This window comes from Cricetulus griseus (assembly GCF_003668045.3).
Source record: "Cricetulus griseus strain 17A/GY chromosome 1 unlocalized genomic scaffold, alternate assembly CriGri-PICRH-1.0 chr1_1, whole genome shotgun sequence".
Classification (NCBI taxonomy): Eukaryota; Metazoa; Chordata; class Mammalia; order Rodentia; family Cricetidae; genus Cricetulus; species Cricetulus griseus.
Genome location: NW_023276807.1, coordinates 192,741,591 through 192,755,496, shown reverse-complemented (window position 1 = coordinate 192,755,496; position 13,906 = coordinate 192,741,591). Strand labels below are relative to the sequence as shown.

Below are 13,906 nucleotides of genomic sequence, written 5' to 3'. Positions count from 1 at the left end.
CAGAGTGAGCTCCAAGACAGCCAGGGCTCTGTGACACAGAAATGGTGGGAGGGAGAGAGGGAGGGAGGGAGAGAGGGAGGGAGGGAGGGAGATGATTGACTGATAGCTGCTGGGGCTAGGGATGATGGCTCAGTGTATTTTGTGTTAAGTATTAGCTATGTAAGCATTAGGATCTGTGTTTGGATCCCTAGCACCCACATAAAAGCTGGCTGCAAGAGCAGCTGAGACAGTGGGTGCCTGTAACCCCAGGGCTTAGGAGCATAAGGGAGGGACACAGAGAGAGAATTGCTGACCAACAAGCTCCAGATTCAGTGAGGGGGCCACATGTCAAAAAATAGGTGAAAAAGGATAGAGATACCCAATGTGAACCTTTGGCCTACAAAGACACACACGAACACATTTTCATATACCACATAAACACAATACACACAATAAATCAACTGGCTACTGGCTGGGTATGTTGGCAGATGCCTATAACCCTAGTACTGGGGAAGGAGACAAGAGGATCAGAGTTCAAAGTCATCCTTGGCTAGATAGTAAGTTTGAAGGCTGCCTAGTTATTTGAAAACTGTCTTAAAACAAGAAAAAAGGTACTGGAAAAGTGGACACACCCTTCACACACCCTTCCCCAACCCAACCAACCCAGGTCCCATGTCAAGTGCTCTGGCCTAGCCACCCCAGCCTGAGTCTCAACCAAGCTTTAGGATTCTGCAAAGACCTGCTCTATCTACCCTTAACCTACAAACCCCTCTCACACCACATCCCTCTCACACCACATCCCAGGCTTGGACCAGAAAACACATACTGTACACCAGCCCAGTTCACTCTGTTCACTTGACTTCCTTCCACCTAAGCCATTTCTCACCTTTAGGCCTAACCCACCTATACATCCTTTCTGTGTCCCAACTTGCTCTGTCCATACTAGTCATAAAACTAAGAAAAGAAGTCCATATGCCCAAATATCATTTCAAGAATATGAACAATACGAAAAGATCATTCCAGTATTTCCTCTCCAAAACCTACCAGTGCTGTAGAAATGTTTGCCAATAATTACCTAGGTGAAACCCAAGACAGAATTTAAAAGAACAGTCATAAAGTTCACCAAATAATTTAAATAGTTTAAGAAAACACAAAGAGTTCGATGAAATTAAGGATAAACACCTTGAGAGCAAACAGCTGAGTGATGCCCGAGAAAACACAAACATAAGGCTGGTGGAAATGAAGATAATCCAGGACTTGAGAACAGAATTCAACAGAGATAGAAACATTGAGGAGACTGAGCTAAAATGAGGATGAACCTGAAAACCCCAAAAAGCTGAGGTTCCCCTTCTTCCCCAGGGTCTGTTGGCCACAGGGCCATGAGGGCAAAGGGGACAGAGGCAGCAGGCAAAGCCTTGTACCACCTGTGAGTAAAACAAAAATAGCTTCCCAGGAGACTGCTTCAGTGTTACAGCTCAACTTTACTTCAAAGTGAGGGGAGATATAAAGGATGGGAACAGTCGGGGAGATATAAAGGATGTTTAATTCCCATATGGGCAGCAGGGGAAAAGCTTTTGCAGGGAACTGTGTCAAGGGTCACACCAGAGATAAGTCAGGCATCCAGGCCTAGAGACATTCTCCAAATAAGGTCAGATAGAGAGTAGGAAGCCTCCACTGGTGGGGAACAAGGGAAGTCCTCCGTGTTGGCATGCCCAGTCTATGGCTTAATAGCCATAGACTGCAACATCTGAGCAGCAGGGCCTCCCAACAGTAAGCCAACTAGAAAACTCAAGGGAAAGCCTTACAAGTAAACTGCATTAAGCAGAAGATAGAACATTAGGTTTTGAAGATGAAGTACATGAGTTAGACTAAATAATCAAAGAATATAAAAAAAATCTTAAAAACACAGAAAACATACAGGGGCACCATGAAAACTAAACCTTCAATTATAGACACAGAAGAAGGAAAAGAATCCCAAGTAAATAGACTAGATCTTCCACAAGATCATAGAGGAAAATTTTCCCAAACTAAGGAAAGACATACCCATACAAATCCAAGAAACACACAGAATATCAGACAAGACTAGAAAAGAAAATACCCACAGCATATCAACAATTAAAGTACTAAGTATACATAACAAAGAAAGTGTACTGAAAACTGCAAGAGAAAAAAATCTAATACAAAGAAAAGCCCATCAGAATTACCAGCTGATTTCTCAAGGGAACCTTTGAAGGCCAGAGACTTTGAAGTAATGCATCCAAGTCATAAAAGACCACAAGGATCTGCCTAAACTAATATAATTGCCATATTGAAGGGCAAAGAAAGGTTTTCTATAATCTTTAAATAGCCTAAAAAATTTTCTACCCAACAAACCACGCCTAAAGAAAACAGTATTTTTGGCTAAGAGAGGAATGTGGAAAGAAATATAAAGCCATAATTATTAATATACAAAATACCACTGAAAACACAACACCATGAACTAACAACACAATGGCTGAAATTAACACACACATTTCTTTTTTATTTGTTTGGTTGGGTTTGTTTTTTCAAGAGAGGGTTTCTCTGCATAGCCCTGGCCAGCCTGGAACTTACTCTGTAGACCAGGCTGACTTGGAACTCAGAGATCCACCTGCCTCTGCCTCCCAGGTGCTGAAATTAAAGGCATGTGTCACTACCACCACTAACAACACACACACTTAAATAATAACATTAAATATCAATGGCCTGAATTCTCAAAACAAAAGACACAGACCGAAAGGATCAAGAAACAAAATCCATCTGTCTGCTGTTTACAAGAAACACAGTTTTATAGATAGGCACTATCTTAGGGTAAAAAGATGTACTATAAGACTCCAATCAAATGGAACCAGGAAGCAAACAGGCTTTCCTTATCCTAGTATCTGATGAAATAGATGTCAAACTAAAACTCACAAAAGATAAACAAGGACACTTTGTTTTGATCAAGGGAACTCTTCTTAACCAAGATGACATTATGATCATAAACATACATTCACCAAACGCTGGTGAATCTTTAATTTCATTATTTAAAAAAAAAGTACTTATGGATTTAAAGACACAGATTAACATCAATCCATAAATAGTGATTCCAACACCCCCCCACTTTCTATAATAGATCATCTGAATAAAAAAATACAGAGAAACGTCATAATACCATAAGCCAAATTCAGAAAGGTTGAAATAACTCTATGTATCCTACCTGACCACAATGCAATAAAATCTATAACAAACAACAAATGTCTAGCAAGTACACAAACTCATGGAGACTTATTTTTTAGTGGATGATAAATGAGTCAAAGAAATAAAGAAGAAATTTCCAGGAACTAAATGAAAATGAAAACACATCAAAACTAAACTTCTGGGCCATAATGAAAGCAATCCTTTGAGGGAAATTTAAAGCTCTACGTATGTACATTAAAAAACCAGAAAGAGGGACTTGAGAGATGGCTCAGCAGTTAAGAGCACTCACTGGCTGCTTTTCCAGAGGACCCTGGTTCAATTCCCAGTACCCACATGGAGGCCACAACTGTCTATAACTCCAGTTCTAGAACATACAGACAGACATACATAAAGGCAAAACACTAATGCAAGTAAAATAAGAATAAATAAATCAAAAAAATTGGAAAGAGCACAATAACTTAATGATACACCTCAAAAATTTGGAAGAACAGCCAGGCAGTGGTGGCACATGCCTTCAATCCCAGCACTCAGGAAACAGAGGCAGCCTGTTCTATAGAGTGAATTATAGGACAGCCTCTTCTGGCCTTCAGGCATACATGCAGGCAGAACACTGTATACATAAAAAATAAATAAAAATCTTAAAAGAAGATACAGGGGCTGGAGAGATGGCTCAGAGGTTAAGATCACTGCCTGGTCTTCCAAAGGTCCTGAGTTCAATTCCCAGTAACCACATGGTGGCTCACAACCATCTGTAATGAGATTTGGTGCCCTCTTCTGGCCTGCAGGCATACATGCAGGCCGAACACCGTACACATAATAAATAAATAAATCTTTGCTGGGCGTTGGTGGTGCACACCTTTAACCCCAGCACTCGGGAGGCAGAGGCAGGTGGATCTCTGTGAGTTCGAGGCCAGCCTGGTCTCCAGAGCGAGTGCCAGGATAGGCTCCAAAGCTACACAGAGAAACCCTGTCTCAAAAAACAAAACAAAACAAAACAAAACAAAAAAAATTAGGAACAGGAGGAGCACTTCCAAGCCCCACTGGAAGAGGATTCCCAAGCCCCATCAGAGGAGCACTTCAAACCCCATCTAGGAAGCCAGTATCTCTCTAATATCCAAACAGGTAAAAACAACAATAACAAAAGAAAACCACAGCCCAGTATCTCTAATGAACATAGATTCAAAACTTCTCAATAAAATACTTAAAATAAAAAAGACTATATACCATGACCAAGTAGCTTTATCCCTAAAATGCAGGAATGGTTCAACATATGCAAGTCAATCAATGTATTAAATCTAAAAAGACAAAAATCACATGATCATCTTAATAGACACACTAAAAAAGCCTTTGACAAAATCTAACATGCCTTTTGAGATAAAAGTTCTAATAGGACTAGAAGGAACACATCTCAACATAATAAAAGCTTTATATATGAAAGCCCACGGCAAACATCATTCTAAATGGAGAAAAACATGAAGCAGTCCCACTGAAGTCAGGAACAAGACAGGGTGTCCACTTCCCCACTTCTTTTCAATAGTGTGCTCAAAACACTAGCTAAAGCAATGACACAAGAGAAGGAAATTAAAAGGGAAAGAAGTCAGACTATCCCTACTTGCAGATAACAAATTATTATACACTAAGGAATTCCAAAAAAAAAAAAATCTCTCTAGAAACTTCTAGAAATGACAAATTCAGCAGTGTAGCTGATACAGAACCCAATTTGTACAAATCAATAGCTTTTCTACACACCACAAACAATCACACAGAGGAACGGATCATGAACATACTCCCATTCACAACTGCCGCAAAGAAAATAAAATACTAGGAATTTTAAAACCTAACCAAGAAAGTGAAGGACCTCTACAATAAAAAACTTAAACCTCTGAAGAAAGAGATAAAACAAAAAGCAAAACAAAAAACTAGAAAATGGATGAGACCTCCCATGCTCATGGATTGGTAGAATTAATGTTGTGGAAAAAAATCATTTTACCAAAAGCTATTAGAGATTCAATGTAATCAAAATCCCCATCTCATTCTTTACAAAAATAGAAAAGAAAAACCTACCCTAAAATTCATAAGGAAACCACAAAAACTCTGGAGAGCCAAAACAATACTGAGCAAAAAGAACCATGCTAGAGGGATTACAATTCCAGATCCTAAGATATATTACAGAGCCACTGTAATAGAAACAACATGGAATTGGCACAAACATAGATGTAGACCAGTGGAATAAAATCAAAGACCCAGCCATGAGTACATGTAACTTAAACCATGTAATATTTGACAAAGATGTTAAAAACATACACTGAAGAAAAGAGCACCTCCAACAGATGATGCTGAGTAAACTGGGTGTCCACACGGAAAAGAATGAAATTAGACTCCTATCTATATCACCCTACACAAAAACTAACTTCAAATGGAGTAAAGACCTAAAAGTGAAGCCCCAAACACTGAAACTGCTAGAAGAAAACACAGGCAGTATTGTGCACAATGGATGTAGGAAAGGACTTTCTAAACAAGATTCCATTTGATCAAGAACTAAAGACAACAACTGAAAAGTACAACTTCTTAAAAATCTTCTGCACAACTAAAGAAACTGTGAAAGAGGAGGCCCACAGAACAGGAGAGAATCTTTGCTAACTATACATTTATAGATGCTTAATATCCAAAATATATAAAGAACTCAAAAAACAAAAGGTTAAAAAACCAAAACCAAAACCAAAACCAAATGACCCGTTCAAAAAATGGGCTTATGACCTGAACAGAGAAGAGTTCTCAAAAGAAGAAAAAAAAATGACTAAGAGATATCTCAAAAAAAATATTCATTGCATTATGGAAAGCAAATGAAAACAACTTAGCGGTTTTACCTTACCCCAGTCAGAATGGCAAAGATCAATAAGCAACAAATCCCAGAGGATGTATATGGGAAAAAGAACCCTCTTTCACTGTTGGTGGAACTGCAAACTGGTCCAAGCACCCTGGAAATCAGTGTTGAAAATTCCCAAAAGGCTAGTAATAAATCTACCAAATGACCCAGCTAGACCACTCCCTTAGTATATTCCCCAAGGACTTGACATCCTAGTCTACAGATAACCTGTTCAGTCATGCTCACTGCTGTTATAGTCACAAAAGCTATGAATGGAAACAACCTAAATGTCCTTCAACTGATGAATAGATAATAAAAATTAGTGCATATACACTATGAAATACTATTCAACTGTAAAGAAAAATGAAATAAACTTTGCAGGTAAATGGATGGAATTAGAAAAGATCATATTGAGTGAAGTGACCCAGATGTAGAAAGACAAACATCACATGCTTTCTCTCTCATCTGAGGCTCCTAGCTCCAAGTGTTCAGATGTGAGTACGTGTCCTGGAGTAACTACAGAAACCAGGAAAACAAAAAGGGGTCATTGTGGGGATGGAGGCTAAGGAAAGCAATAGAGAGGATAAAACTGATCTGATCAGGGAAATGGGGAAAAGTGTAGGGGCTCTAGTCATGAAGAGGGTAGATACAGAAGAATAAAGGTAAAAATAACAATTAAGATGCCTGATTAAGTATCTACCTAAGGAAAAAAAACTTATAATACACATAAGCCTATGCATAAATAAATACACATATATAGATTAAATGAAGATTTTTCATTTGGGCTGACAATGGTCCCTCCAAGAGCCAAAGACCACCTAACAAAAACCGTAACACCAGGCATAAGAAGCCCTTTTAGGAGTTGTTGGTCAGGGTTATCTAAAAGACTTCTGGAACATTATCCTTGGTTGCCCCCAAGAGGAGGTGGAAGGTAAGTTCCATATTGCTGAAGACATTGTGAACTTCAGATGCTTGACCCAGAGACCCTTGACCTGGAACTGCCTCTTTCCTGAGAACTAGCTTCCATGGTACCAAAAGACAGCATGCAAACTTCCAAAAGAAGAAAGTAACCAATAGTCCAACCCAGACATGATGCCTAAGAACCAAAACAATCACCCACCTATGAACCATAACAGCACCTCATAATAATCCTAAGGTGCAATAGTGGTACACATACCTTGGTGGTAACTACCAGCTCTCTAATTGGACTTAAAACCCACTCAACAAGAGGGAGAGCATTCCAAGTACTGGAAACCCAGTCAACTACCCAGGGTTAGTGAAGTCAAGGATCTTGAGGGTGGAAGGATGAAAATGAAAACTTTAAAAAAAAAAAAAAAAAAAAAAAAAAAAAAGCTCAAGGGACAGTTTATGTACTAAGAATTTGATTATAAGGTCAAAAGTCTATGACAGTCTAAAATCACGTATGAATAACTTCTGAAATCAGATTAGATTCTTCTGGTTGCCGTAGTAGTACTATGAGTAGAGTTGAGAAAATTTTGAAGTAAACACATCAAAAATGAGCATAGCAGCAGAACAAATGCAAATGACATTTCAAAGTTTACTACTGGGTCACTCTAGAACGTAAGAATATTGCAATCTGTTCTACCTTCAGTTTCTGATTTTGTGCTTCCTCCAGATTCTCCAAATGGATTTGTACGCCTGAAGTTTAGGAAAAAATATGAACAGATGGGTCAGTCACTACAAGCCACATGGAAGAGACCAGAGTTAAAAACTTTACATGTTTACGAAAAAAGCTCTAGAATGTCTGTCCCACTCTGTTAATAAACAATAAAATAGCCAGAATACTATATGAGCTTTACTCTCACACTGAATAATAGGACAAGACAATGTGTCTACATTGACTGATTTATCTAGTAGGCATAAATTTAGCCACATACAACAAAAAAAAAAAACCTCATAATAAACAATTTTCCAAAAGTTCTCTTTTAAACAAGCCAACAAAGAAAGAGACTAATGTGGTGACAATACTGGAGGCTTTTGAAAATGCCAGGGATTTCCTAGAACTGTAAAAATCCCAGTCTGGGTTCGTTTTTTTTTTTTAAGATTTTATTTATTTATTATGTATACAACATTCTGCTTCCATGTATATATGCACACCAGAAGAGGGCACCAAATCTCATAATGGATGGTTGTGAGCCACCATGCGGTTGCTGGGAATTGAACTCAGGACTTCTGGAAGAGCAGCCAGTGCTCTTAACCTCTGAGCCATCTCTCCAGCACCCCCCAGTCTGGGTTCTTTAAGTACAAGTTAACTGTAACGATTTGAACACTGTCTAGTTCAAAACATGTATTTCTTTTTCCTGTTTGTTGTATTTCCTACAGCTGGGTCTGTATTAACATATATGTATGTACTAAGAGAGCTTGCCTAGGATGCACACAAAGCCTGGGTTTGATTCCCAGCACCACAAACAAAAGTGAAACAAAACTGAACTCTGTATTTCTCAAGATGTAAGTAACAATGCAAGGAGAAAAGTAAACCAAAGATTAAAATCTATCCCCCCCTCTTCCTATTCTTAGCTTGTGGCACAATCACAATGATAGAAGGAAAAAGTTCAACTCAAAGGAAGTCTAAGAAGCAGTGGTCTAAAATAATAATGGCATTAAGAAAACAGGACAGGGGCTAAGACATGGCTCAGTAGGACCTGAGTTCAACCCCTAAAGCTTACGTAAAAAAAGCCAAGCAGCCAGGCGTAGTGGTACACATCTTTAATCCCAGCCCTCTGGAGGCAGAGGCAGGTGCATATCAGAGTTGAAGACCAGCCTAGTTCTAGGACAGCTAGGGAGACACAGAGAAACACTGTCTCAAACACCCTCTCACCTCCACACCCCTCCCCCCCAAAAAACAAGCAAGGTTGTGCACACCTGCAATCCCAGCTGAGGAGGCAGAAAAGGGCAGATCCCTGGGGCTTACTGGATAGCCAGCCAACCTGGCAAGATCCAGGCCAATGGGAGGTTCTTTATCAAAAAGGTGTGTGAGAAATATCACTGGAAGAACAACACCTGAATTGTCCTCTGGCCTCCTCTAACATGCATATAAATCTATGTGTGCATCTGTAAATATATAACATGCATACACACAAAAAAAAAACAAACCAGGATTAAGATATTATCCTCTTTTTTAAAAAAGCCATTTATTCTTATTTTAGGAATATAGATGAGTGCCCACATGTATGTATATGCTCTATGTATGTGTCCAATGTCTGGAGAGGCCAGAAAAGGGCTTCAGATCCTCTAGAGTTGTTATGGATGGTTACCAGCTAACATGTAGGTGCTGGGAACCAAACCTGGGTCCTCTCTCTACAAGAGCAGCAAGTGTTGCTAACCACTGAACCATCTCTCCAGGCCAATACTGATCTCTTTCATAACAGCCTGGCATATCATATCAAATGCTATACATGCTTAGCATATTTATACATATTTTCATGACATATCCAAATTTAATGTATTAAGTGCCCAACCTCCTTAATAAATGATTTGCCATACTTGACTTACGTGTATGCATATTTGTCTATATAAACTATTGTGTACCACATGCATTCAGGAATCCAAGGCCAGAAGGTGGTTACACATCCCCTGGAACCAGAGTCACCGATAGTTGTGACCTGCCATGTGGGTGCTATGAACTGAACTTGATACTCTGCAGGAGCAGTAAGTGCTCTCAACTTCTGAGCCTTTTCTCTAGCTAGTCCCTCTAAAAAAAATTAAGCACTTTGACAAGAGTATTCTTCCTCCTCTTCTTCTACATCATCAAGATTAAGTAATTGTGGTGATATTTTGTTTATGAACTAACAAATAGAGCTAGCTGAAGATCAAAAAAGCAAAGCAGCCAACCACTAGAGAGTTCTTACCTCTACCAAGGCTCAGAAAGGGGTGATCCCGTCCTCAGGGTTACTGCAGACTGATTCCTGTCTCCTCCTAACTTATATTCCTCTCTAATGCCTATATTTAAAGGCATACACCACCACTGCCTGGCCTCTATGGCTAACTAGTGTGGCTGCTGGGATTAAAGGTGTATGCCACCACTGCTTGGCCTCAAGAGTATTCTTCATCATCATCAATATCATCATCAAGACAAGATTTCATATAGTCCAAACTGGACTTGAATTTGCTATATAACCAAAACAACTTGAGCTTCTTTTTTTGTTGTTGTGTTTTTCAAGACAGGGTTTCTCTGTGTAGCTTTGGAGCCTGTCCTGGAACTCACTCTGTAGACCAGGCTGGCCTCAAACTCTGAGAGATCCGCCTGCCTCTGCCTCCCGAGTGCTGGGACTAAAGGTGTGTGCCACCACTACCTGGCCAACTTGAGCTTCTGATTCTCCTGCTCCCAACTCCCAAGTACTAACAATTGCAGGCATGAGCTAATAAGCATGCGCAGGTTTTATGTGGTGCTAGAGATTGAATTCAAGGCTTCACACACACTAGGCAAGCACTCTACCAACTGAGCTACATCCCCAGCCCCTTATTCTGACATAGAATTTTTAAAATAGTGTCACAACCTAAAGATAGAAGTGTTACTTCTCCTGTAATTGATAGGGCAAATGCCCAAGCAATAGACTTGATAAGCAATTCAGAATTAAATTTTTTGACATTTGATTATCCTAACATCTTTAATTGATACAGAAGCCTAAAAACACAGAATCTGTATGGGTCTATCCTAACTATGAAAATGTTGTTAGGCAACTACATGAAAGACAATAGCTGATGCAGAAATGCATCCGAAATAGAATCACATTGTCTTTGTGACATCATTACTCACCTGCCTCCTTGGCCAAAAGCTTTTGCCTGGCCAGGCTGATCTTCACACACAGGAGAAATGATATCAAACTGTATTGGAGTATCTGGGGCAACAAGAGAATCTAGAGAGAGGGAAGCCAAATTTGTAGACTCTGATCCCAAGGATCCTGAACTGCTGGTTCGAGCTGTTGGTGGCCGGGATTGTCTAATGACAAAGGAAAGCAAAAAGGCACTGAATTTAGTTTTTTCTTTCAGAAGTTCAATGCTTAGCAGACTACAAGAAAAGAAAACAGCTGGGTGGTGGTGCACACCTGTAGAAGTGAAGGCACAGGCACAGAATCACAAGCCCTAGGCCAGCCTGGTCTACAAAGCAAGATCCTGACTCAAAAAGTAAAAATTCCAAATCAGCTAGCCATTTATTTAGTAAAAGAGTACTTACTTTCTTTCCAATTAAAAAACATAAACTGAGATTTAGGAGATGAAATGCCTGCTGCCTAAGAAGGAAAACCAGGGTTTTAATCTTTAATACTTGTATTAAAAAAAAAAAAAAAAAAAAAAAAAAAAAAAAGGCTGCCCATGGCAGCAGGCATCTGCAACAACAGCACTGGAGTGCAGAGATAGGAAGATTCAAGGAACTCACTGGCCAGTTAGCATACAGAATCAATAAGCTCCAGGTTTGTGAGAGCCCCTATCTTAAAAATAAAACTCTCCAATATACCAACCTCTGGCCTGCACAGGCGCATATACATGTATGTGTGCACACATACAACCCTTATTAGTAAATTTATTATTTTGAAAATATACTTCTGTTACTCAGAGATGATTTAGTACTTACCTAAGTAGTACTATAAATCAAATTGCTCCCTAACACTTTAAATAGCTGATGCTGTCCATTAAATAACCCCATATACTAACTCACCCTGCTGGACGCAGGCTCTCGTGTCTCTGCTGGAAAGATGGGGAAGGAGTGACAGCTTCCAAAGCAGACTGATTTACTCGTGCAGCAGTTTCCTATTTTGTTTTGTTTTGTTATTTAAAAAAAAAAAAGACTAGTATTAATAATGTAAGAAATTAAAAGTTTGATATAGTTCTCAAAATTGTCACTAAGTTCTTTAGTTGTGTTTAAAATAATCTAAAGCTACTGAGGTATTTCTATTCTCTGATCTTACTAGTAAGGCACATTAATTTCAAATATTATAATTTAAGAATAATTCTAATTTCCAACTACTAACATACAATAGGAAAATACTCTTTTTACATTAATTTTTAACTGCTAATTATCTTGTTTGTACTACTATCACCTAGCACACTGCCTAGTTTAATTCAAAAATGTTTTATAGAACATAAAAATTCAGAAATAGGAAATATGCATTAGAATATAGTTATTTATGAAATTATTACTAATATGCTGGATAGAATCTCATTTTCACAAAAACAGAATTCTTTTTTTTCTGAATGAAGTCTTTGAATTTAAAACCTGGAAGTCATCTTTATCATTTTCTCCTTTACCTTTTACTCAGTCAGCTATTAACTAGTCTAGACCCTCCTATCAAATCTTCCATTAATCAATAGGAGATTAAGCTGGACATGGTAGCATATGCCATTCATCTGGGTTACCAGGAGGAGCAGAGACAGCAGATCCAAGAAACCCTGTCAGGGTAGGGGGAAGAGTTTAAGACTTAGATGTTTAACTGAAATCATCAATCCCTACCCAGCTCTGGGAAGCACCTGGGTTTACAGCATAGGCAGTCTACCAAGACTGTCAAAGACCAAGTCTTTTCCCAGCTCTCAGACAGCATGGATTCATTCCATTCCTTTCAGTCCTTCAACTACTGGTACCCTTAGATTCTACCTGCACTTCTAAGTTTACAAGCTGAGGTTCACCAGGTTTGAAACCCTTGCAACTCAAAGAATAATTTGCAAACTGAAAGTTCAGGCTACATCATTACAGATTTACCAAAATCATTGCAAGTATTTGAATAAGATTTCCAGGTGATCTGTATGCTAGTTCCATCTACATGGCATTTCTGTGTCTAAGCTTTAGTTTTTATTGCATTATCTGCAACACAGCTCAGGTTTCTATCATCTCTATAGAATTTTCTCTAAAACAAAATCCTAACATTCTCAAAATATAAGCCTTTACATGATCACCATGTGCATTCTTTTAACCATGTGCTTCTCATCACATGTTGTACATACAATGTCACAGTTTCCATTTTCCCTTACTATAGTCACTCCTAGAGGATGCCATAGAGCTTCACCTACATTTTTACCTACTCCATGACACTCAATGTGAAGCTAAATTGTTAATATCAATTGACTAAATGATTTCAGTATATTTCGAAATAACACACTGTTCTGGGACAGACAATACATGGCACACTGAGAAGTCAATTAATAAAAGCCATATAAACCACAAAATTACTTCATTCTGATAGATCTAAATAACAAAATAAAAAATAGTACCTCTGGATTTTCACTCAAGTATATTTGTTTAGATATGTTGTTTATTGTACAAATCCACTGAAAAGGAAAAATAATACAATTACTAATTTTTTTCAATAAAGCCTCTACTAAGGAAAGCTATTCAATATTAAACTGAAACAGAACTTTCATTAGAAGTAGCACATAATCTTCTTCATAAGAAAATACCCTAGGGGTGGAGATATAGCTCAGTAGAACATATATTTAGCAAAACATGTGAGCCCCTGGATTCAGTCCCCAGCACCACAAACAAGACAAGACATCCTGCTGCAAGCACATGCATGTATAAGATCTTCAAATTAATTATTTTTAATTTATATAAGGAAACAAATAGTAATCATGTTAAATTATAACTTAATAGTATATATTTATATATTTATATATTTATCCTTTTACTTCCTCCCTTATTTCCCACCAAATATGGTAGTATGAACTCAGTTACCATAATACCTATGTGAAAAATTAAAAAACAAATACTTTCTGAGAAATGAACATTACATATCTTCCTTCTTTCAAAAGAGCAAACACTATCCCACATTTTCTGCCTCACTCTCAAGGATTCCTGTGCCTGACCAACCTCAGAAAACTAATACTCTGGGTAAACCATGCAGAGAGCAGAAACAT

At 38.4% G+C, this 13,906-nt stretch overlaps 1 protein-coding gene across 3 annotated transcripts in view; it reads right to left on the bottom strand.

The window, feature by feature from the left end:
* The window catches only part of Appl1 (adaptor protein, phosphotyrosine interacting with PH domain and leucine zipper 1), a 47,593-nt gene that overhangs the window by 8,844 nt on the left and 24,843 nt on the right, over positions 1 to 13,906 (bottom strand). For all 3 annotated transcript variants that reach the window (XR_003479894.2, XR_003479893.2, XM_027389622.2), the window contains exons 13-16: positions 13,265 to 13,321; positions 11,718 to 11,809; positions 10,821 to 11,003; positions 7,650 to 7,702 (exon numbers count right to left, since the gene is read on the bottom strand). Coding sequence is in view for 1 of the 3 variants with exons in the window: in XM_027389622.2 (XP_027245423.1) it covers positions 7,650 to 7,702; positions 10,821 to 11,003; positions 11,718 to 11,809; positions 13,265 to 13,321 (385 nt within the window). In the remaining 2 variants the exon portion in view is untranslated. The remainder of the gene's footprint in view (positions 1 to 7,649; positions 7,703 to 10,820; positions 11,004 to 11,717; positions 11,810 to 13,264; positions 13,322 to 13,906) is intronic.